The 24,495-nt window shown below is 39.0% G+C and overlaps 1 protein-coding gene across 2 annotated transcripts in view; it reads right to left on the bottom strand.

Annotated features, from left to right (window-relative positions):
* Positions 1 to 24,495, bottom strand: part of astn2 (astrotactin 2) — a 675,040-nt gene that overhangs the window by 592,503 nt on the left and 58,042 nt on the right. Inside the window, exon 2 of one of the 2 annotated variants that reach the window (XM_002935205.4) lies at positions 18,941 to 19,128. In XM_002935205.4, coding sequence (XP_002935251.2) covers positions 18,941 to 19,128 — 188 coding nt within the window. Of the gene's footprint in view, positions 1 to 14,888; positions 15,109 to 18,940; positions 19,129 to 24,495 lie in introns of those variants that run through there. The other variant, XM_031891225.1, reaches the window with a different exon arrangement.

Genomic DNA, 24,495 nt, shown 5'->3' with positions numbered 1-24,495 from the left:
ACAGAGTGTACTATATGCCTATTAACTTCTACCACAAAGCAAAGCAGGGCTGCTGGAGTTTTCCAGATAGTAAATATAAGTGCCAGGGGATGCATTTCTCTGTACCAGCACAAGAAGTGACCCCATAGCCTTTTTAGAAGTAAAAACCTTGATAGAATAACATTACGTTATACAATAACAGATATTTTCAGTTTAATGGTTTGTTGTTAAAACTTTGGACTGGGTTACCAGACCTGCTGCAAACATTGCACATTACCCAAATATGCACAATAAAGGAAGCAGATTTAAGCAGAAAGTGAAGCGGTTGCATAGGTGATATGGCTCTTTCAGATCTACCCTAGACAGGGCAACACTATGGGGTCCATTTACTAAACAATTTTGAGATAATTTCATATTTTTTCTAATTTATAGAACATTTCAGAATGTATACGAAAAGTTCGTTAAAATTCCACGAGTTTTTGTGGTTTTTGTTAAATTTCCACTATAAAAATTGTACTTTGCTCAAAGAATACGAACATTTCAGAATTCGTTAACGCTTTGATTACACTTTTTCCATCTTTTTACTAGGTTTGATCGGTCAAGTACCATTGAGTCCTATGGAAGGCTTCCAAAGCCAGACATGGAAGGCATTGAAGCCAGAAAGGTTTCTGTGGCATAACAAAACTTTTCGGCATGAAAATATAGCGACTTTCGGAACCCAATTGTGATATTTTCATAGGATGGATAAAAGCATTGTCGAGACATTTTAGAACTTCAGAAATTATCGTGGTTACTCCGAATTTTTACCATATCGTGTTTTAAGCCCAGAAAAAAAATTGGATTTTAGTAAATGTGCCCCTAAATATATATAACCTTATATGTAGGGTTCACTCGAATTGTGCACTTTTTAAATGCTGCACATACAAAATGAGGGGTGAATTATGTGACTGCAAACTATTCTGTGCTTTCCAATATTTGCTTTAAGCACTGGTGCCATAAATTTTGCACACATAGGAGTGTAAAGTTTCGAGAGAACAATGGCCCTATGTTGAAGTATTTTAGTGCTTTATAAATAAAGTAAAATAAAGCTGTATCTTTACAAATGACTTGTTAAGCCTACTGGGAGCTGTATCTTCAATAAGACACAACTGGCCTAGGCTTTTACAGGAAAATAAGCGATCCCCAAGCAGTAATTTCCTAAACCAGAGGCAGCACCAGTGGAGGTAAAAAATGGACATATTACACGTGAATAATACGGTTTTTATTTTCCCCTGCCATAAATTCAGCTGACTTACTCAGGCTCCAGGTTTAAAGATATGAGTATAAGTAGCAATAAAATACATTGAGACGAGTAGCATGAGGAGTGCATGCTATAATGTGCCAGATGTGGCACGAGGCGTATGCAAATCTATCTGTATCCGTATACAGCTTGATTTATAGCCATTATCCTGCATTGATGTATTTTTCTGTAGCTGCTGTAGATATGTGCTTAGCAGTTACTATCAGTCAAGCTCCTTGGTCAATAGAGGGGGTGCAGATGATCACACACTGTAAGTTTGTTAAGCGTCATGTTTCTGCAGTGCATTCACTTAAAAACACAAACAGCCATTTAGATGCAGTGTTCCCAGACTGCACTACTGTTTCTCATCTCTTACTCTATAACATTGTAAGTCCACTCACATATATACAACTTGCTTTCTGTCTGGGAGGTGATTAATATTCCACAAGCATTTCATGTGCTTTCGGCACACAGTGGAGTGCACTTAAATGGCTGCAGTGAAACAGTACGCTGGACAAAACAGGTTTAACTCAAAAACGAAATGCTCCCAAGCAAAAGGTTAATTGTACACTATGTATTCCTAGAAGCCAATGCAACATGGTGACAAATAGAGCAATGCACTCTTAAAGTGATGCACAAGCATATTCAAAAAATAACTAAGACCAAAGAGCAACTAGAAACAACAACGTTGCGCCAAGTGCACCTTGACTACACATTTTAGTGCCTGCCAATTTCAAATAAAGCACAGAGATTTAACTGGTAATGGCAGATGCCATCTAAAAGATATCCTGTGGGCAGATCATGTGGATCTGCATGTGTGCCCCCACTTGTGCTTCATAACTTATGCATGATGTGCACTTTGGCAGTGCTGTACTTACCACTTACTTGATGCAGAATGCAAGTACAGAGTTCCTTTGCATTGTACACCGCGCCATTTGTGGAGTGTGCAAACTAGGGCTCCAGTCCTTAAGAAGGATATTAATGAGCTGGAGAGAGTGCAGAGACTGCAACTAAACTGGTAAAGGGGATGGGAGATTTAAGCTATGAGGTTAGACTGTCAAGGTTGGGGTTGTTTTCTCTGGAAAAGAGGAGCTTGCGAGGGGACATGATTACTCTGTACAAGTACATTAGAGGGGATTATAGGCAGATGGGGGATGTTCTTTTTTCCCATAAAAACAATCAACGCACCAGAGGTAACCCCTTTAGATTAGAGGAACGGAGCTTCCATTTGAAGCAGCGTAGGTGGTTTTTCACGGTGAGGGCAGTGAGGCTGGGGAATGCCCTTCCTAGTGATGTGGTAATGGCAGATTCTGTTAATGCCTATAAGAGGGGCCTGGATGAGTTCTTGAACAATCAGAATATCCAAGTCTATTGTGATACTAATATCTACAGTTAGTACTAGTGGTTGTATATATAGTTTATGTATGTGAGTGTATAGATTGGTAGGTGTAGGGTTGTGTGTACTGGGTTTACTTGGATGGGTTGAACTTGATGGACTCTGGTCTTTTTTCAAACCTACAGTATGTAACTATGTAACTAGGGTTGCCACCTATCCAGGTTTGACCCGGTCAGTCTGGTTTTCGGAAGGGCTGTCTGAATCAAAACCTCCTGCCTTTAATAGAATTAAACTTTTTTTTGTGGGTTGTTTTGTAAAATATTGGGGGGGAATAAAAGGGAAAATTATTAAAAAAAAAAAAACGCCTCAAGGTCCTAAAGGTAAAAGACCCGGCTGTAGTTCTGCAACAAAGCACCAGTCAGAGCCAGTGTCAAGAAGAAGCCCCACTGCTTTTACTTCTGGTGCTTCAGCCAATGTGACCTCTGCTTAAACATTTGTGCAGGCAGTAGCTACTGGCATTAGCTCAAGCCAAGTCACTGCTGTGGCAGAGCAGCTTACAAGGAAGCATGGGGTCCAATGTGTAATGTCAGGAGCTTGTGGCTTATATAAAGAGTTTCAGCTGAAGTGGTGAGCCTCTCTACAATAGTGACAGCCAGCAGAATGTATGGGAAAGCCATAACCTTCACCCGTACACTAGCTGAAGTGCATACTTTTGTGCAAAGAGGTATTATAGTGGGGTGGTTATGTCCCTGTATAACTCCTAGAAGGGTTAGGCACTAGGGTAGTCTTATCTAATGTGACCCCCTTCCTACAGGACCCCTTATTGTGCTCTTACCTGCAAGCCCTTGGGGAAATAAAATGGATGGGCTTTTGCATGCTTGAGAGCCACAATCACCTTGGAATGCTCCACCTCCAGACATAGTAATAACCCCCTCAGGCTCCTCCTTCCCCCAACCTGAGCCAGTTGTCAAGAAAGCTACTGTACTCTCTTATGCTCCCCACAGTACACTTTCTTGCCCTCATCTTCCCCTACTATAACATCTGGAGGCAGGTTTTCAATGAGGACATACCAATAAAAAATACCCTAAATAGTTTGGTGCCCAGTATGTATAGGTTTACCTAGATATTTCAATGACCCTCATTTCAAGGCTGGAAAGATGTAGAAGAGGAAGGCAAATAATTAAACATCTAGAAAAATAAATAATGAAGACTAATTGCAAAGTTGCTAGAAAAAGGACATTCTATAACATAATAAAAGTTAACTTCAGTTCTCTGCACTAACATGAGAGAAGTATGATCCATAGAAAGTACTGTGTTGACCTTTACTTTAAATGTATTATTAGAAGTGCTTCTTGTGCCAATAGTACAACCCAATCTCTCAAAAGTACATTGATCTATTACCTCTATAAACTCACTGGTCTCTGAAATGTTTTTTTATCTCCTGAACATATTTTTATTGAACTAAAGCAAAACACTATACAGTATTGTGGGAAGATTAGCTTTATGTATTGGTAGGCCAGTGGGCTTTTTCTGTAGAGAAGAGACAGGGAAATAAAAAGTGCCTTTATTTGCTTGTTAAAGAAAAAATATATATACATTAATAGGGTGCTTGACTTTACACAACATCAAAAATATATGTCTCTCACTTATGAGAATGTAGTCTTCCTGACTACCCCCTGGCCCTCTCCCAGACATTAGTCCACCACAAGGTTAACATCCATTAACTTACACTTCATCACAGAGATGGACTTATCTTTTTGAGTCATGCCACACATTCGTCTTCACTGCTTCCCTGCTGCTTTTTCCCCACACACTGCCAGTTTTCTTTCTAAGAGGCCCCTTGACACTCTTTTCCAAACCCAGGTTTCACAAGCCCCTTGGTTCTCTCCAATGCTTCCCCTTACACTGGGAACAGCTAGGAACACCAGCTATTGGAGATTACCCCCTTTACCTCTATTGGAAGCTCTAATATCATTTGCCACCTAATTACCCAGCTAAAAGGGAATATAAACCTACCCAGATAAATTTTTCAAACACACTGTAACACAATATTCAAGCTGAACTTGCAACAGTGATTTCTAAAAATGGTGCAGTGATATTCAATATCAGCTTAATCACCAATATAACTAAACACAGAATACAGAGCTTCAAAGCTACAGTCGTCTGTATGGGACCAATATTGCAATCAATATTTTGTGTGCTTTTCTTGATTCAATATCACTTTAGGAATTTTCTTTTTCATTTCAGGGCCTTCCAGCATCTGTAACCTACAATTAACTCTAAATCCCCCATGAACTAAAAATAGTAACAGAAAAAATGTAATTTTCAAAATGTATTCTACAATATTAGTGGGAGACATATACTTTCTACAGCAGGGGTCCCCGACCATTCTTACTCCTGAGCCACAGTCAAATGTAATAAGACTTGGAGAGCAACACAAGCACCATAAAAGTTCATGGAGGTGCCAAATAAGGGCTAAGATTGGCTATTAGGCAGCCTCTATGCACACTATCAGCTTACAGGGGGCTCTATTTGGTAGTAAATCTTATTTTGATTCAACTAAAACTTGCCACCAAGTCAGGAATTCAAAAATAACTACCTGGTTTGGGGGCACTGAGAGCAATATCCAAGCAACATGTTGCCCACAAGCCACTAGTTGGGGGATCACTGTTCTATAGTATACCATGAATCTGCTTACTTGGATAAGTAATCCAAAACAACAAATGTAGTGCTTGTTTGCACCTTTGCATTTATACAAGACTATCCTGTGGATTATTATGGTATATTCATCGATTTACTAGGTTCACAAGATGTAATACCTGGTACACTTGAAGTATAGTACCCTGGCCAGGAATCTATGGCGGAGGTGGTTAATAACTTACAAAGAACAATGTGCTTAGCAGGTAGCTTCCTTTTCCAACTGAGGATTAAAATTCTAGATTGATTCTAGATGTATTCAGGAATCACATATTCTTGTTTCTTAAAGCTCTGTAGAGTTTAGCAACATACTCAGATCCGATTCCATTCACATTCCTGTATATATAATTTGACAAGGCAGGGAGATAGTACTTGCCATGGGCTTGACGGCTATTCCTATTTATATCATATTCACAATATAACTGTATTACACGTTGGTGATTCTGTGGCATGTGTTACAGGATATAAAGGGTTAAATGGCCATTAGGGGGCCATTTATGAACGTTCATTTTGTTTTTCACAATTCTTGGGTTTTTTTGCGATAAAACTTTTCTTATGTAAAAAAAAAAAAATGAAATTTTTCTCCATTTATTATGCTCGAAACCACAAAGAACACAAATGTAAAACTACGCCATCTAAAACTGCCCTAGGCAAATTATAACAATCTTTATTTAATTCATGGAAACCCATAAGATCTAGAACTGCAACAACTGAGACAATATCTAAGAGCCTATTTACATATCTATCTACCCAAAAAAGCTTGGCTCCTTGACAGGGCCCACCACTTCTTGGCCACTAAAACTCCTAGAGATGAGGAACTCTGCCTCTACTACTATGAATGGAAGGAAGCTATCCTATCTAAAACATGGACCCAGCAATCTAAAGCTTTACAAAATGCTGAAATACAAATATTTTAAGCTCTCTCTCCCCCTGGCAAGCAGATGGGAGCTACAACCAATTACAAAAATAATACCCCATACCGCTGGCAATTTCCATTCCACCTCATTGTTACTAGTGTGTGCCCCCTGACCCCGGTCATCCTGACCTGACTTCGAACAAGAGTTCCTGCCACCCCCACAAGGTGTCGAGTGTCTGCCAAACCTCTTGACTTTTCAGTTAATTTCATTGTTAAATGTTACTTTTTTTTTTTCGGTTACTAAGGTTGCCAACATACATGTGCTGCACAAGGTATTCCACTATACATTCACACTTCAGATCCAGTGGGTTCTCTTCCCAAACCTAAGGTAAAGGAGGGAACTACTATTATGGGTAACAAAGCAATTCTGTACTGACAGACACTGGTTAAATATATATCTTTGAATGCCTAAACTTAGTGGCCAGGCTGCCCCCTAATTATACAATTATTTAAAGGAAATCAATAGATTTGCCACATTGAACACTATATTTATTCTCCAGAAACCATTACTATACCTGAGTAAACAGCTTTAGAAGCTTTCTCCATTTGCTTAAGATAGCAGCTGCCATTTTAAGTAGCTTCCTTCCTGCAGTCTCTAGCCAGTATAGCACAGATCACACATTCCTAAGAGAGGGGGGAGGGTGTTCTTCGCATTCTAGTGGGAGGGGATTAAGGATGTTTCTGAGAGAGGAAGTGAGACACTAGGGGGCTGATTTACTAAGACACGAATTCGAATTGGAAAAATTCCGATTGGAAAACGAACATTTTGTGACTTTTTCGTATTTTTTGCGATTTTTTTCGGCGCCTTTACGACTTTTCGGAAATTGTCGCGACTTTTTCGTTACCAATATGATTTGTGCGAAAAAACGCGAGTTTTTCGTAGCCATTACGATTCGCTCGTATCTTGTCGCGACTTTTTCGTATTGAGCGCTCGTAAGCGGCGGGCGAAACTTTCAGACTTAGCATGATTTTGGAAGCCTCCCATAGGACTCAATGACACCCTGCAGCTCCAACCTGGCCCAAGAAAAGTCACCATACTGAAGCTTGAATGAATCCGAAAGCTACGAAAAAAATCGCAACATTTTGCGCAACTTTCGGAATTGCTACGAAAAAGGCGCGACTTTTCGCGCAAGTTTTAACGCTACGGAAAAAATCGCCAGATTTTGCGCAACATTCGGAATGGCAACGAAAAAGTCGCGATAATTTTCCGAAAAATCGCCAAATACCGATCATTACGAAAAAAACGCAATCGGACGCATTCGGCCCATTCGTGGGTAAGTAAATGTGCCCCTAGGACATCATGTTTACAAAAAAAAGAGACAAAACATCCTGTGTTTCTTTTGATAGAGGACATAGTGCAGCGTTTCTGTGAGTGCTTATGGCTATTTACATAGACCTCTCTGATAAAGCTTACTTACCTTTTTACCTTTCCTTCTCCTTTACATTGTGTGTGACTTTATGGGCTTTGCCATCAAATTGAATTTCAACAAACTTGGAACCAAGTTATTGTATAACATTCTCCTTTTGGTTATAAATGTCAAGGTAGATCACTGCATTTTTGCAAGGCTATGAATCTACAATACAGACCCATTGTAAGAACTGTCAGTTTGAATTAAAGAAGATAAACCATTAGAGGCAGGAAGAATTAGGTTGAAATAGCCTAATCAGGATAAATGATGATCTTTGTTTCTGTGGAAAGCCTTCCATCAGCTCTTGCACTCCTGATGATGTCCTACACCACTTTGCTGTTCACCTTAAAAAGCGCCACCATACAGTGCATAATAGCCTTCTTACATTTCTTACATCACCCATAAGATGATAAAGCAAAGACAGTGATAAAGATTTTTGATACTTAACGGCCATTTCTTGCACTTCATTACTGTTTTAGAAGTTACAATATGCAGAAAAGGTTAAAAAATATTGTGTTCATTGTATTGAAAATGAAGCAAAATAAATTCTCTCAAGGGAAAATACTGAATGTTGAAAATACATATTTCATTGAAATTACTACTGTCAGATACGTGACAAACTATATGACATACATCAGTACACAATATCTTTGCCAATCAATATTAGAAGGCCACCATCCTTACTACACTGACATCTATATCATCATTTGGATGCTGCCCAGTGCTGCAGAGATATATAACTTACTTCTGTTATTTGTATATTATATTTGCAGTAATGAAAAAATATTCATTAATACAATAGAGTATGTAGGGTTATATATAGAACTAGCTTAGCTCTCTATCTTTCTGATTCAACACTATTTCATAATGCAGTCACAATGATTTTGCAGTGCCATGAAGTTCCAATTTGAAACAGGTTATTGCACATTTTTAGTTCTAATTCATTTTTATCATGATTTCTTAATACATTTCTGCAGTTGTTGAGATATGAGGCTGAATCTAGAAACAAAGTAGCAAGCAATAGCTATAGGGCAGCTAAGAATGTTCATAATGATTTTCCTTAATGAAAGTCTCTATAACACATTAGCCTGTCCCTCAAAAATTCCCTGCTTCTGAAAACTGACATTCCTTACAGCAGAAAGAATTAACATTGCAAAAACCACTCTTTCCAATATGGTTTGTATTTTGATTTATTCATTAACTGGTTATTAGGTCTAGGCAACAAATTAGTGATACGTGGGGCTGTCTGTAACTGACATACAAATATTAAAAAAATATGCAGGAAATAATCAGGTTAAAAGCTGCAGGTTAGGGCTGGTGGAGGGGTTAAATTTTCCCAATCCACTCATCACTATAAGAAGTTTCACTGTAGTCCCAAAAGAATACACGCATAGGAAGGTGTCTGTGCAGCACTCGTTTCATGCAACTTTTGTCAAAGACTTGCATGGAAAAATGTAAGTGATCCGATGGCCTGCATGCAAGATGACATCTTTCCAGTACTCCAATTTCAAAACATATAGTATAGTTTTAAGATTTCTGACTTCTATAGATTAAAAACTCCCAGCAGTAAATTACCAAATTTTCCAAGCCTTACAGCAGAATACAGCATACTTTAGAATCCAAAGCCAAAATTCCTGGAACATTAGGTTTACCCCATACATTTTTGAAAAGTACACATTCTGCCGAATCCAAAATGGGTAACCATGTCTTTCTTCTGCCAAGTACCAAACAGCAATGCTTTTCTTAACAATAAAAAATTATGAAAGTCCAATTTCAAGCACCTTATCTCCTACATAGTATTAGGTACCAAGAAAAAAACATCCTAAATAGAAAAGCCAAGGGTCTATGGATGAAAAAACCCGCAATGCAATATGTGTGAGTGCTGTAAATGTATACCCCCCAATCCCCCCAAAAATGTATGTGTTTGTAAGTGTAAGAATACATTAGTGTAATACGTGTGTGTTAGTTTGTTGTTGGCAGGCAGATCTTTCTGGAGGAGCTGGAGTGAATGCAGGAAAGGGGGGGAAGAGACTTCCTCTTCTGGCCGGTCTGGGGGTAGCGTTGGGGGGAGAAAAAAAAAAGATTTTAAAAATGTTATTTAATCATTATAGTGACATGTATGTGGTTAATAAGACCTTTATCAATTGTAGTTAGTAATTTTACCGGCAAGCCTGTGGTTTAATATTGCTGGTATCCATTTTATTTAGTGATAATACTGGCATGTATAAAAGATCACAAGATCTTTTTATCCTTCTTTCTCTTTTTTTTAAATGTTGGGAGGTATTGTAGCTTGTAAGTCAACCCACAGGAAATCCAGTGGTTTAGTGTTGCAGTTGCCACTTAGTTAATGTGAAAAGATTTCTAGAGGATCCATATTCAACTTTACAAGAACAAAATAGTTAAGTGAAGCCCTGAATTTAAGGTAAAGGTACACCATATATTGTTTCAAACACTCATACTGTGTATTTTATCATTTTATTTTATTGTAGAATACTCAAGTCTCCTACTAACTTAGGAAGTCATGGTTAGCTGTAATCTGTGCCCAGGGGAGGGATGTGTTCCCACAGACCCAAGGGTAGAGCAAGTTGGTGAAGCCTATAATTTATAAGGAGTACATGGTTCTTCATCTCCACTACAGAAGAAGATGATCAATGAATGTATGTTACTAGGAGGCCTGGAGCCCCACTAGCCCCAGTAAGAAGCTCTGTGCCCTAAGGGTAAGGTTGCTACCTGACCAGTATTTTACAGGCCTGACCAATGCCAAGGTTATTGATAGCAAAGAAACAAAAATATATGAAGAAAAAAATATAGGAAGGCTGGTATTTTTTTCCAAAAAGGGTGGCAACACTTTCTAAGGCAAATTGAAGTTGAGGAAAGGGACCCTGTGAATAAGGTTAAAAGGTAGCAGGCCCGGATTTGTGGTAAGGCCACAAAGGCCCGGGCCTAGGGTGGCACAAATTTAGGGGCGGCATGCCGCCCAAGCTGTGAAGTTAATCCCACAAAGGTTCAGGGACTCAAGTGTATAAACTGTATAAAGCAGCATCTATTGTTTGCTTGGTTTACTAGACAAATAGCAAACTAAGACTCTTTAATACATTGCCACCTTAAAGTTTTAATATTCTAGGTCTTTGGGATTTTGCATGTTATATTACCTTGGGGTGTCATTTTGCTGGATAGATGTCAGATTCCAGCCCAAGGCGACATATACCTCTTGTAGACACATGGTTACATAATGAACCCATGGGACCCCTCAGTAATCTAAGGATATATATGCTGGATTTCATATACTCTCTACAGGTTGATGCTACAATACACATAAATATAGAGCCATAATAATAGTCAATTGGTCTGATTTGCAAACATTCTAAAGTCTACTATAAAGTTATTAAATGAACAAATAATTGATGTTTATAAATTACCCTTACTGTGTATAGGGAACTCTCAGGTTGTGGAGCACTGCATCTCATATAGGGCTTCAGTCTGATGCACAGGAACAGATTTCATTTTTTGCCCTTCTGTTTGGCTGAATTGATGTAAGACAATGTGATAGTGATCTCTATTTCATTTGTGTTTTCTTGCATCAATTGCTGTTTTTTCCCTTGATCTTATGGGTTAAAAAATAAGCCAAGCAAATGAAAAATGCCTATGATGTTTTCTTTTATGGATTAATCAGATAATAATTAATTTGCCTCATAGTGATAATGATGTATAAGTGTTTCTTAATTATCTGGGTAAATAGGACTCACACTACTACTGACATGGGGCAGTGGTGCCAATTATGTAGCTAGCAAATTGGTTTCACATTGCAGTTTGTCTAATTACCAATATTTCCACCTTTACTATAGTTTCTTTTTTGTATTATCTTTTTATTTGGTTTTCATTTTAAGAAGAAACAATGTCAAACATCAAGTATTAGGTGTTAGACAGTGGTATGCAGAATCACACATGTCCAAACATACATGTTATGCCTGCAATTAGTTTTATTTGGAAGGCTGAATCAATTTCTGTTATCGGAGAAGGGTTCAGCGGTGCAGTTATACATTTTTTCATCTTCTTGCTCATCTTTTTCTCATCTTCTTTTAGTTCATGTACATTATTTTTAAAGTCTGCCATGTTATTCCTGCTGTTCCTAGACTTGCTACCTAGCATACTAGCCGTCAACTTTTATTATTTATATATATTATTAATTTACTCTACTGTTTAACATTTTATTTTTGAATTAACACATTTAATTTTTTTTAGCTGTAATACTGGTGTGTAGGCGCCATCTCAGTGCATTGTGCCTGAGTCTGAGCTTTCAGAAGGAGCCAGCGCTACACATTAGAACCTATTGGGAACCTATTGTTTCTCCTACTCCCGGACTTGGATTTCTTACTATTGAGTGCTATTCTGATATCTACTGGGAGCTGCTATCTTGCTCCCTTCCCATTGTTCTGCTGATCGGCTGCTGGGGGTGGGGGGTGATATCACTCCAACTTGCAGCTCAGCAGTAAAGTGTGACTGAAGTTTATCAGAGCACAGGTCACATGGCTGTGGCACCCTGGGAAAAGAAGAATATGGATAGTTACATGTGAAATTTCTAAATTCAATTTTAAAAAATCTGTTTGTGCTTTTGAAAAATGGATTCCAGTGTAGGATTCTGCTGGAGAAGCTCTATTAACTGATGTGTTTTGAAAAAAAAAAATATACTGTATGTTTTCCTATGACAGTATTCCTTTTAGTCCCTTCCCGTTGTTATACTCTATATTCTTGACAGTTTTAAGACCAGCTTTTAAATATTAACACACTCTGCTATATATTCTATTTGCCTTAAATACTTTATTGCCATTTTACACAGATAGTTTAAGGATAAGCACTTGGATCCAATAAACTTGCACAATAACATAAAATGGAAAAAAGTAAATGTGCATCAACACAGCCCAGCACATCTAATAACCACAAAGTCTATTAAAAATTAATGCCAACGGTAATTGGGCTATAGAGCAGTATATCTGATTGTAATTTAAAGAGACTAGCCCAAAGTTATTTATAACTCATGATCATTATACAGAACAGCTTGTAATGCAGAACACAGAATTTATATGCACACAGTGAAACAAATCTATAGATCCAGTTTCCTGAAACTTCAAATAGCAGAATGCCATCCTTGTGCTGCCTCCAACTTTATACAGGTATGGGACCCGTTATCCAGAATGCTCGGGACCTGGGGTTTTCCGGATAAGGGGTCTTTGCGTAATTTGGATTTCCTACCTTAGGTTTACTAAGAAAATTATTTAAACAGTATTTAAACCCAATAGGACTGTTCTGCCCCCAATAAGGATTAATTATATCTTAGTTGGGATCAAGTACAGGTACTGTTTTATTATTACAGAGAAAAGGGAATCATTTAACCATGAAATAAACCCAATAGGGCTGTTCTGCCCCCAATAAGGGGTAATTATATCTTAGTTGGGATCAAGTACAGGTACTGTTTTATTATTACAGAGAAAAGGGAATCATTTAACCATTAAATAAACCCAATAGGGCTGTTCTGCCCCCAATAAGGATTAATTATATCTCAGTTGGGATCAAGTACAGGTACTGTTTTATTATTACAGAGAAAAGGGAATCATTTAACCATTAAATAAACCCAATAGGGCTGTTCTGCCCCCAATAAGGGGTAATTATATCTTAGTTGGGATCAAGTACAAGGTACTGTTTTATTATTACAGAGAAAAAGGAAATAATTTTTAAAAATGTGAATTATTTGATTAAAATGGAGTTTATGGCAAATGGGCTTTCCATAATTTGAAACTTTTGGAATAATGGGTCCGATACCTGTACCAATATTCCTATTCACAACTAAATAACCTGCAAGAATCCTCCGATTACTTCTAATGGAATCCAATATCTAATTGGGTAATGGGTATGATTATATGTATAATTTTTCATGAATTTAAAACTAAAATTTTGCTAAATAATATCTAATGCATGAAAATGCATGAACCTCCTATGTCCTGAACATTTAAAAGTGACACACAAGTAAGGCTGATGTCAGACGAAAAACACTTGCCGAAAATTCCGCCCTACGCCTCCTACTTGTGCCTGCACCCGAATGAATGGAATACGCTCCGGTACATGTAGCGGAAATACGCATAAAACCGCAAGAGTTTGAAAGTCTCTCGTTTTTATTCATATTTCGGCTACATGTGCCTGCACCCGAACATATTCCATTCATTCGGGTGCAGGCACATGTAGGAGGCGTAGGGCTTTTCCACTTGCCGAAAATATCTGCCCTATACAGTGGCGTAGCGAGGGGGGTGCCGAGGGGGCCATGGCCCCGGACGGCGTATCAGAAGGGGCGGCGGCAATCACCATGATAATTAACGTACCCCCAACAGACCATCGGCGGCGGTTCCTTCTCTCTTATGGCGCGGCAACAGGCGCTTTTATAAGGTTGCGCCCGTGCGTATGACGTCACACGTCAGCGACGAGGCGCAACCTTATAGAAGCGCCTGTTGCCTGTAAGAGAGAAGGAGCCGCCGCCGATGGTCTGTTGGGGGTATGTACTATGGGGGAAATTGGGGGCACTGTGTGGGGGCTACTGTCTATGGGGAAATTGGGGCACTTTCCATGGGGGGGGGCCAGGTCTTTGTGGGGTATTGTGTATGGGGGCATTTCCTATTGGGGGCACTGTGTATGGGGCAATTGGGGCTCTGTGTATGAGGGCACTTTCTATTGGGGGGCAAGGTCTTTGGGGGGTATTGTCTATGGTGGCACTGTGTATGGGGCAATTGGGGCACTGTGTATGGGGGCACTGTGTATGGGGGCACTTTCTATTGGGGGAACTTTTTAAGAATAACTAAATAGAGGGGCGGCAAATTTCCGGTCGGCCCCAGGCGACGAAAGCCCACGCTACGCCACTGGCCCTATGCCTCGTCTGGCATCAGCCTTAAATCTATTGCTCCCAATGTAAGCCCTGCGATTTAAAACAGGACTAATTAAACACAGCATAATGCTTTAGGTTACTGGCTGAACACATATGACATATGACAAATAATTCTAGCAATAGAGCACCATAATATCTAACTGATAGGGAAATGATGCACCACACTATCTATTCCAGGTATATTTGCTTTAGCCCATATGGAGGTCAATTTCTGTTCATACAGCTGATATCCAAATACAACAAATAAGTATCAGTCTTGCTGAAATAGAAACTGTCCTCAGGGGACACACACAGCCACACTTGGGCAGATTAAACCAATATAAGTACATGTAGGATACACTCACAGTTTTTTGTAGAATCCCTGTACTTTCTCAGAAGCAGCTGCACTTCAGGCCCAAGTCTTAAGGGCAGCATATAGTAGTGGGTCCTAGGAAGTCCACCTCTTGTGAATAAATATTCCTCAGACTCAGAGGTAACTGTGCAGCAAATAGTTCTCGTCCCTAACACACTTTTCCAAAGCAGGATAATTTTTGCAGCAGCAGCAGTGTCCCACCTCTCTTCCAAAACTGAGTAATTACTGATGAGGCTAATCAGCCCTCACAGCTGCACAGACCCTCAATTGTACAGCCCTCTGTGCTGCTTCAAAGAGGATTCTGGGAGGGGTATACCGGTATGTGATCCCTTATCTGGAAACCCATTATCCAGAAAGCTCCGAATTACGGAAAGCCTGTCTCCCATAGACTCCATTTTAACCAAATAATTCAGAATTTTAAAACCGATTTTCCTTTTCTCTGTAGTAATAACACAGTACTTTGTAATTGATCCCAACTAAGATTTAATTAATCCATATTGGATGCAAAACAATCCTACTGGGTTTAGTTAATGTTAAATTACGGAAAGACCCCTTATCCAGAATACCCTTGGTCCCCAGCATTCTGGAAAACGGGTCCTATACCTGCACCTTCCTTCTATGACTTTTCCAACCATGCTACACACTATTAACTCTAATTATAGAAACAGCAGCTTAGCTTAAAAGGCTAGCTTGACTGCAGCAAAAGACTCCTCAGTGTACATCATAATGCTGGAATGACTATCCAGTAGATGTCTCGGTTTCCTATAGTCAAATGTTCAAATACAGCAGCATTATTGTATAATATAGACCTTAGTTATTATTATCTACAGACACTACAGGGCAATTTGATAAAAATAAATTTTATTATCCTATTATCTTTTTTTTACTTCTATGCTGCCCTCCTTTTTCACTCCCATTGTAGACTATTTCCTTATACTTTCCTTTTCCTCCTTAAGGTGGCCACACACGTGGCGATCTGACGATCTTTCGTGCGACCATCGGTCATACAAAAGATCGTCAGATCCGCCACTAACCTTCAGGGCTGAAACAGGCAGATAATTGTATTTCTACCTCCTTCTGCCGATTCAGCGCTGAAGGCAGATTTTGGTCAAGCGCCTTCTATGGCGCCCAATCAAAATCTTTTAACTGGTCCGATCGGCGAGTCGACAGATATCAACAGGTTCCTGCGATGTTGGTTGACTCGCCGTCTTGCCATACACGCACCGAGTATCGTACGAAACGAGGTTTCGTACGATATTATCGGGCGTGTATGGCCAGCTTTAGGCTAATGCCACATGTAGCATATGGTGCATATTTTCAGCAAGTCAAAAAAAGCTTGCCGAGAATGCGCTCCATACCCTGCAAAATCCCCCTACCTGTGCCTGCACCCAAACGATATATGAATATGAAGTCTCGTGTTTTTTGGCGGATATTGGCTACATGTGCCTGCGTATTCCATTCATTCAGGTGCAGGCACAAGGTAGGCCAAATCTACAGTAGCGGGGCATATTCTCTTGAAAAAGGAACTAAAATGTTCTGAAAGCTTGCTATGGCTATCTTAGTTAGCCAATAAAAGTATCCCCTTTATACCACTTTTGTTATTTTTTATTTCAAAAGGGTTACCCTGTAGGCATTTTTTCTGCAAGCCTTTTTTCGATTTGCCGAGTATACGCCCCGTGTGGAATTAGCCTAAGCCTTATACTCATTTTATTCAACTGCACATGCTTCTGTAAGATCCATGTTGGCACTCTAACTGAGGAAGATTAGAATAAAGAGAAATATGGCCCCTTTAATGTAAAACTATATCCCCAGAATTAATGTTTATCCAACAGATAGTTTATATTATGTTAAGTGACCTATTAAAGAATCTCCCCAAACTGGAATATATATATCAGTAAATATTGCCCTTTTACATCCTTTCCCTTGATCCGCCATTTAGTGATGGGCTGGGTGCTCCCTCAGAAATCACATGACCCGAAATAATGCAGCTCTAACTGTAACGGGAAATAGTGTGGAAGAAAAAGGCAGAACTCTGTCCATTCATTGGCTGATGGGGCCTAGCATGTATGTGTGCCTTGGCTTGTTTGTGTGCACTGTGAGTCCTATGTTCCCAGGGTGCGGCCCTTAATTCTTAAAATGGCAATTATTTAGGAGTACTCAACAGCTTTAATTTTTTTGGTGTTACTGTACCTTTAAAAGCACAATTAAAGAAAAGAGCAACACAGAATAGTGCAGGAGAGAAGATTTGTAGCACGGTAGAGAATGGTTATTGTATAGTCACATACCTGACCATGAAACACTATTTAACTAAATTGCAAGGCACAGGTTATATAGCAGATAACAGATAGCACTATTTATATATATTATGTACAGCACTTATCAGCTATTTGCTATGTAACCTGAACCCTTTCTCCTTTGAATGGCTGCAGCAGATTATTTATATACTACTATATAACTATAGAAGTATTTCTGAAGCAACCGTACCAGTTTTACAATTGAAGGGCAACAGTAGATTATATTTTCATCACTTTAAAACACTTTCATTTTTTGGTGGTACTGTTTCTGTAAAGGCACAATTTTTTTTAAAAAAAGAGCAAGACAGAATAGTGCAGGAGAGAAGATTTGTAGTACGGTAGAGAATGGTTATTGTATACTCTGGAACACGAAACACCATTTAAAGGAGAAGTAAAGGGTTAATAAAGCGTAACTGGAAAGGCCTTGTGTCTCTGTAGCTGATCGCTACCTTTTTTTACCTGTAAAGCCAGTATATTGCCTGCACTTCTTGATTTTCAAAACCACTGTAGTTGTTCTATTGCGGCCGCCATGTTGGATATCCAACATGGCGCCGCATAAGGAAACGCACATGCGTGAACCTTCTCCCTCCCCCTAGACGCAAGTGTGACCTACTCTGCCCCAGCCGCTCCTGCTTGTGAGATGGAAAGCGCACTCACAGGGTATGTTCAATGCGCATGCGCTTACTCGGTAGCTGGTCGTAGTGTCTGTGCAGGAGTGAGGCATTCTGGGAGTCTTCTTTACACCGCTTAGCGTTTTTTCTTCCTGTTTGACTTCTGATCTTCTGAACAGGTGAAATATGAGACTTAAGGGCACTATTGAGACAAGTGAAGGTATGCCTGCAGCTTGAGATTAACTCTTTATTAGCCTTTCCTTCTCCTTTAACTACTGTATGCTGCCAGATACTTCCTGTCAGTCAAGCATTTAAATTCTGCCTAGCAAGCTCTGATTGACAAACCCCAAGTGACATATAGGCATGTTTTGATAAAGAACACCATTCTGGTAATACCTGAGAAGTCTCACCATCCCTTTAAAACAAAACAAGACATCTGTGTTGCCTACAGATATTTAATTCACTCATTTGTATGGTTTTCTGTTCATGGGCATGGTCATGGTCAGGTACAAATGATAGTCCCCCCACACTTAAAAATACAACAATTCTGCATGTACTCAATGTATTTTTTTTTTAATGCAGATATACATATTGTTTTTCTCTTCATAATTTTTATTTGTGCTAAACGGTTTTAGGTCAGCATTTTTCAAGTAGGAATGCAGAGTTTTTCTGGTTATTATCCAGGACTTACTCAGGACCAAGCACTACATTTCTGGATTCTTCCCAAAGACCAACACTATAATCTATATTTCTGATAAAGTTCAAAAGCCATAACACTGTGTTTTGAATTTTGACAACTACTCAATAAATGTTCTGCTGAAGTATTGTAAAGTCAAACGTGGTGTACTTGTCCTATAGCATATATTTACTTCTTATAGATTTACCCTTGGAAGGCATCAGATGCTTTTCAGTATTTGATATGTATTTTGAAACTGCAGAATCAATAAAGACTTTAACTTATCGATGAATATCTTTTTCATAACTGTACCACCAGTGAGGAAGGTATATTCATAAATATAACTTTCTTTATACAATTTTTATTATGACATTGTCAATCCCTTTACAAACGTATTTAAACATTGTGTCTAGTTCAACGTATTTTGCAGATGAAGTGATAATAGGATATTTAGGTAACTCACCATGACCGACACATGGAGAACATGTAGCTGCTCATCTAGTTCCTGTGGGGGTTCTTGTATGGATGGCGGGGTGCTACGGGAGGTAAGCTCCATTTGGCGTATTGATACATGAAAATAAAGTGTTCCATTCTCCAACCACTGCTGGGTCCAATGCACAAGGGAGAGGTCTTCAATACTACCTGACATCTCTGAAATGAAATATATAGAATAAGAAAGACAAAAACGATGAGAGTGTCTTCAGAAATGTCACAAATCTATATAATAAATCATCATGATAAAAACAAGAATGCAATGCCAGATGAAGAAGACATCCAGGGCATAAATATCTTTCTATCTATTCTAATTAGAACTTACATGTGTATTTGAAGAGACATCAATACTGAGTTAATAATGAAATATCCCCTGAGGGGATAATGTGCGGTCATTGGCAGTTTCAAGCTCTCTGACAAATACTGTTCTACATTTGTATACAGAGACGAATGTTTGATAAACAACAGAGATAGGTCTTCCATACATAAAATTCTGAGCTAATCCCTTGATTGTGTATTGGAGACTTATTCTAAGTAAAATATTGACATTTCTGCAGACTTGAGCTCCAACAGTCCTCACTTTGTAAAATTTCTACGGACAAAAAGGAAATTAGGCTGCAGTGTGCTGTGCCTACTGACACTGGGGGTAAAGGGAACCCTGGAGATACAGTACCACATGGTCAGGGTGTGCCGGTAGTTCCAGGGATTCCCTTTTATCAACAGGTGCAGGAACAGAAGAAAGGACTGAGCTGCTCAGAGCACAACTATACAGAAGTGCAAAGAAGTATGAAATATGCTAGTTATGGAAGTGGTTTGACATGCAATTAACTCAGAGGCAACTGCAAGGACCTCAACTGCACCTGCAGATATATGTTCACCAAGGTGCAGTAACCTGTATCACTTTGGCTGCTATGGGTTACTGCACCGTCAAACTTGGGTGGAGGATTTGATATTTGGTGAAGTCCAAAAATTATGGATTTGGTGCTTACCCCCAAAAAGCACCCTAACACTGCCTCGCAGTAGTTTAGGTACAGGGCATTACTTGATGCTGCGGCAATTACAGATACCGCCTGAATATTAATTGCTCCTGGCATTGCTGCTTTTAAAACTTTAAAAGTTGTCTTTTGGCTGCACAACCTATCTAGCCCGATTCTACAAGATTGCAAAGGCTGAAAAAAACAGTATAGCTACAGGAAGCACACACTGCACAAGTGTCTTGCAGACTCATGTAAAACATCACTACTTAAAGAAGACACAAACAAAATAATCCAGTTATATAGTTCCAAACCGAAAATAAAGTTAAATAACAAAATATTTAACATTACATTAAGAAAAAGAAATCATATTGTGTTAGAATATCTATCTAAACATGAATTTTCTGAACTTCCTCCTTATAGGCTACCATAGCTCACATACTGTAGGTTTACCAGATCTTCTCTGTCAGTTAAATACATGGGAAAACAGGTTTTTTTCAAAACACATCAGTTAATAGAGCTTCCCCAGCAGAATTCTGCATTGAAATCTGTTTTACAAAAACAGATTTCCTTATATTTAATATTGAAATTTCACATGGGGCTAGACATATTCTTTGCCAAGGTGCCACAGCCCTGTGACCTGTGCTCTGATAAACTTCAGTCACACTTTACTGCTGAGCTGCAAGTTGGAGTGATATCCCCCCACCCCCAGCAGCCAATCAGCAGAACAATGGGAAGGGAGCAAGATAGCAGCTCCCAGTAGAAGTCAGAATAGCACTCAATAGTAAAAAGTCCGGCTTGGGACTCCTATGCTATGTAAAAAAAAATCATGACAGTATCCCTTTAACTATAACCCGTATTGTTTCCCTTTCTGTGTTCACTTTTATGCACATTTCCTTCTCTATCTCTATCTGTTTCCTTCTTCTAATTTTTATCAACAATGTATACTGAAAATAAGTCATATCCCTAATCTTTGCACTTTTTAGTCATTCAGAACTAAATCAGTGTTAGAATCTAAAAGCATTCAGGAGCATAGTCAAATCCTTTTATTTATTAACATGTACAGCAAATGGGGATACTGTAGTGCTGTTTGGGAGGAGGGAAGGGGATAACTCTGGATACAACCTTATGAAAGGTTTTTATTCTCTTATAAAAAAAAATACATTTCTCTAAAGTGGCTAAACTGACCTGAGGTATAGAACCCTTTTTTAATGCCGAGCATAGGCTTCAGAAACATCTACACTGTTAATATAACTTAAAAACAAAACTATATGTAATTCTTTTGTTAAAATCTTGTGATTTTATTTCCTAGCCCCATTATAAAGAGAACGGAGGGAAGTTAATTTTCCTGGTAATGAAGAGACAGTAAATTAGAAATTAATTTGTTCCTTTTTTCTCACCAAATTTTCAGCCTTGCCAGTATCCACTCTTCATCTCTTCTGTCCCTAAAGTAATTATACTGAAGGTCAGAACGAACAGAGAAATATGACTCAATTAATCCAGGTTTCATTAATAAAATGGTTTTATTTCATGGAAGAGTTATATGAGGGGTGTGGTGGGGAGGATTTGTTGCTCCTTCCCTCCTCTTCCATCCAACTTTTTTTGCTGCATTTGGCAAAATACTCCAAATCGAAAGCTTTTGTAAGCTATGCTATGCTATCACACAGAAAATAGCTTGCAGTACTTTAAAACTATATGGGTAACACACAAAAATGTCATTTTATCTGAAGATAAATGTAGTTACTGATCCTTACAAGCTTTATCCTATTCACCTCTTCATTACCCAATACAAAGACCAATGTAGAATAACACATACTGATATAAAGTTATAAAACAGAAACACTGCAAAATCAGACCAGTAAGTCCACATTCTGCATTAGACTCAAACTGTGACATACATAACAGATCAACATAAGCACGCTGTAGTAAACCAAAGTTTTATATTTCAATAATGTGCATGAATAAACAGGTCTTGTATTGTGCTTCCCATACATAGCGTATGCACGTACACAGCATATTAAATCAAGTTACTGATAAGGAGCCATCAGTAAGGGGCAGGAAATAAGCAATTGCTGTGGGATGCATACAGTGCCGGGCCAAGCTTGCTGGGCTACCTAGGCAACCTGGTCGACTTGGCCGTCTATATAAGCTAATAAAAAGGTGTGTTTTCAACAATCAAGTTTGGAAAAAACTCTAAATTAAAAATGGATAAATTGCCCTCTACACTCACATTAAGTAAGATGTTTAATATACATCACTTTGTACATTCACAAACACTAATAAAAGTTATATACACACAAAAATGGCTAAACTTCTGTACACAGACACAGCGTGTCCGGCCATTAATATTTCCACTCAGCTTGCTAACTTAATCTCCTTGTGCTAGTGATAAGGTTTGAAGGCAGACGGCAACTCAGTTTTAGAGAAAGGTGGGGTCTGGTACACCAGTATGATTAATGATGGTTCTTTCTGAAAGCTAGAAGATGGTGAGACCAGAAAACTTAGATGGTAGTGGGGTTGATACATTAGAATATAGGTGATTAGCCTATGCTTATAGCCTCGCCACTTTCTTTGTACTCCCATGAAATATGCTATAGGTTGCAACATGAATCATGTAGATGAATTATTCTGTTTGGCAGACACAAATAACCAATGTAATATGAGGAAGGCAAGGAAAGGTGCATTTGTTGTAGCCATCAAGAAAGAATCAAACTAGAAAACCAAAAGCTAGCTGGTTAGGCCATAAGAACATAGAAACAAATCTGGCAGTTGTATGGTGTCCCAAGCTCAGACGAGCCCAAAATTGCTGTCTTCCCTACCTCTGCTATGATGATCCATAAAATACACATACCTTAGGTATACCCCCCAAAATCTTAAGCAGTTTCATTTGAAATTTACAGTTCAATAAAACTATTTACTAACTGCTGCAATTCATATTATATATTTATAAAAGGGACAGATCATAGGCATTGGAACAGTGGAGAGCCCCCCTCCCCTCCATTTTGGAAGTTGCAGCTCAACATAGGTGGAGGGACAGGCGGCTTAGGAGGCTCCAGTGACTAGGGTGGGAGAGGGATAGTGTGGGATTCAGGGGGGCTCTCTTTGGCCACAAAAAGTGGGTGTGCTCATAGCGCATAGTAAATCCTTGTTCTCCTGGCCCCCCTAACCAAAAACTTCTTTTGCTGCCCCTGGGACAGATATTGACTTCCAATTTTGGCAGACCATAGGTAAATGTAGTCAAAGTGATCATCTTTCCTGATGTGATCTCATGATTGGTTCAAATCAAATGAGATTTACTCCAGGGCTGGAACTAGGGGTAGGCAGAAGAGGCACCTGCCTAGGGCACAAAAGTAGCGGACGCCAGGCAGGTACCTCTTCTTTCTCCTCCCCCAATTCCCGCTACTTTCCCCAGTTACTGCAATCACCCCGGTGACCTGTGGGGGGGGAGATAGGCAGGCCAAGCCGGCCAGGTTGCCTAGGGCACCAAGCTGGCTTGGCCCGGCACTGATTTACTCTATTTGCAGAAATATAATTTACATTAGGCTTTACATTTCAATCTACTAAATATATAAAAACACTTGACAAGAGGTAAGGGAAACAGAGCAATCTTGCTATAACAATAGATAACAATAGATAACAAGAGATAAAAGACATGTTGAAAGTGCAGCATTAAACCTAGTACAGACTTTATAAATATCTGATTATATGTAGAGGATCAAAGCATACAGTTACACGTGTATCACTTTCTATTACAGGGTAACCCTTGTAAAATAAAAAATAACAAAAGTAGTATAAAGGTGGTGCCATTATTGGCTAAGATAACCATAGCAAGTTTTCCGAACATTTTAGTTCCTTTTTGAAAGGCACTAAATGAACTAAAATGTCCTGAAACCTTTCTATGGTTATCTGTAATCAGTGGCTCATAAGCAACATTTTACTCACCAACCCCTTGGATGTTGCTCCCAGTGGCCTTAAAGAAGGTGTATATTTTTGAATTCATGGTTTGGAAGGAAGTTTTGGCTGCATAAAATCCAAATGTACTGCCAAACAGAGCCTCCTGTAGGCTGCCAGTGCACATAGGGGCTACCAAATAGTCAAAACTAGCTCTTATTTGGTATCACAGAAACTTTTTTCATGCTTGTGTTGCTCCCCAACAATTTTTCTATTTTAATGTGGCTCAGACATATAAAAGTTTGGGGACCCCTGTCCTGTAACATATTGATTGGCTAACATAGTACAACAACTTTTCCTGTTCTCAGATCCTAAACCTGTTTTGCACTTAACATGTTGAGGACATGACAGCAAAACGATAGAATTGTATGCCCTTCTTTAAGCAGATCCTGTAAGTGCAGTCATACATTTTCAATAGCATACTGTATGCCAGTTTGAATGTTCTGTTATCTTTTGTTTTAGTCTTTCCAGTTGAATTGGAATAGTGATGCTTGGCCATTTGTACTACTCCAACCCCATTAACTTAAAGCCCATGTTACGAGTCATGTGGAGGTGAGTTTCACCACTGCTGATGCCGCACCAGGCGTATGACATATATTTT

The sequence above is a fragment of the Xenopus tropicalis genome, chromosome 8, assembly GCF_000004195.4.
Source record: "Xenopus tropicalis strain Nigerian chromosome 8, UCB_Xtro_10.0, whole genome shotgun sequence".
Lineage (NCBI taxonomy): Eukaryota > Metazoa > Chordata > Amphibia > Anura > Pipidae > Xenopus > Xenopus tropicalis.
The sequence above is the reverse complement of the archived record's forward strand: the minus strand, read 5'-3'. Positions and strand labels throughout refer to the sequence as shown.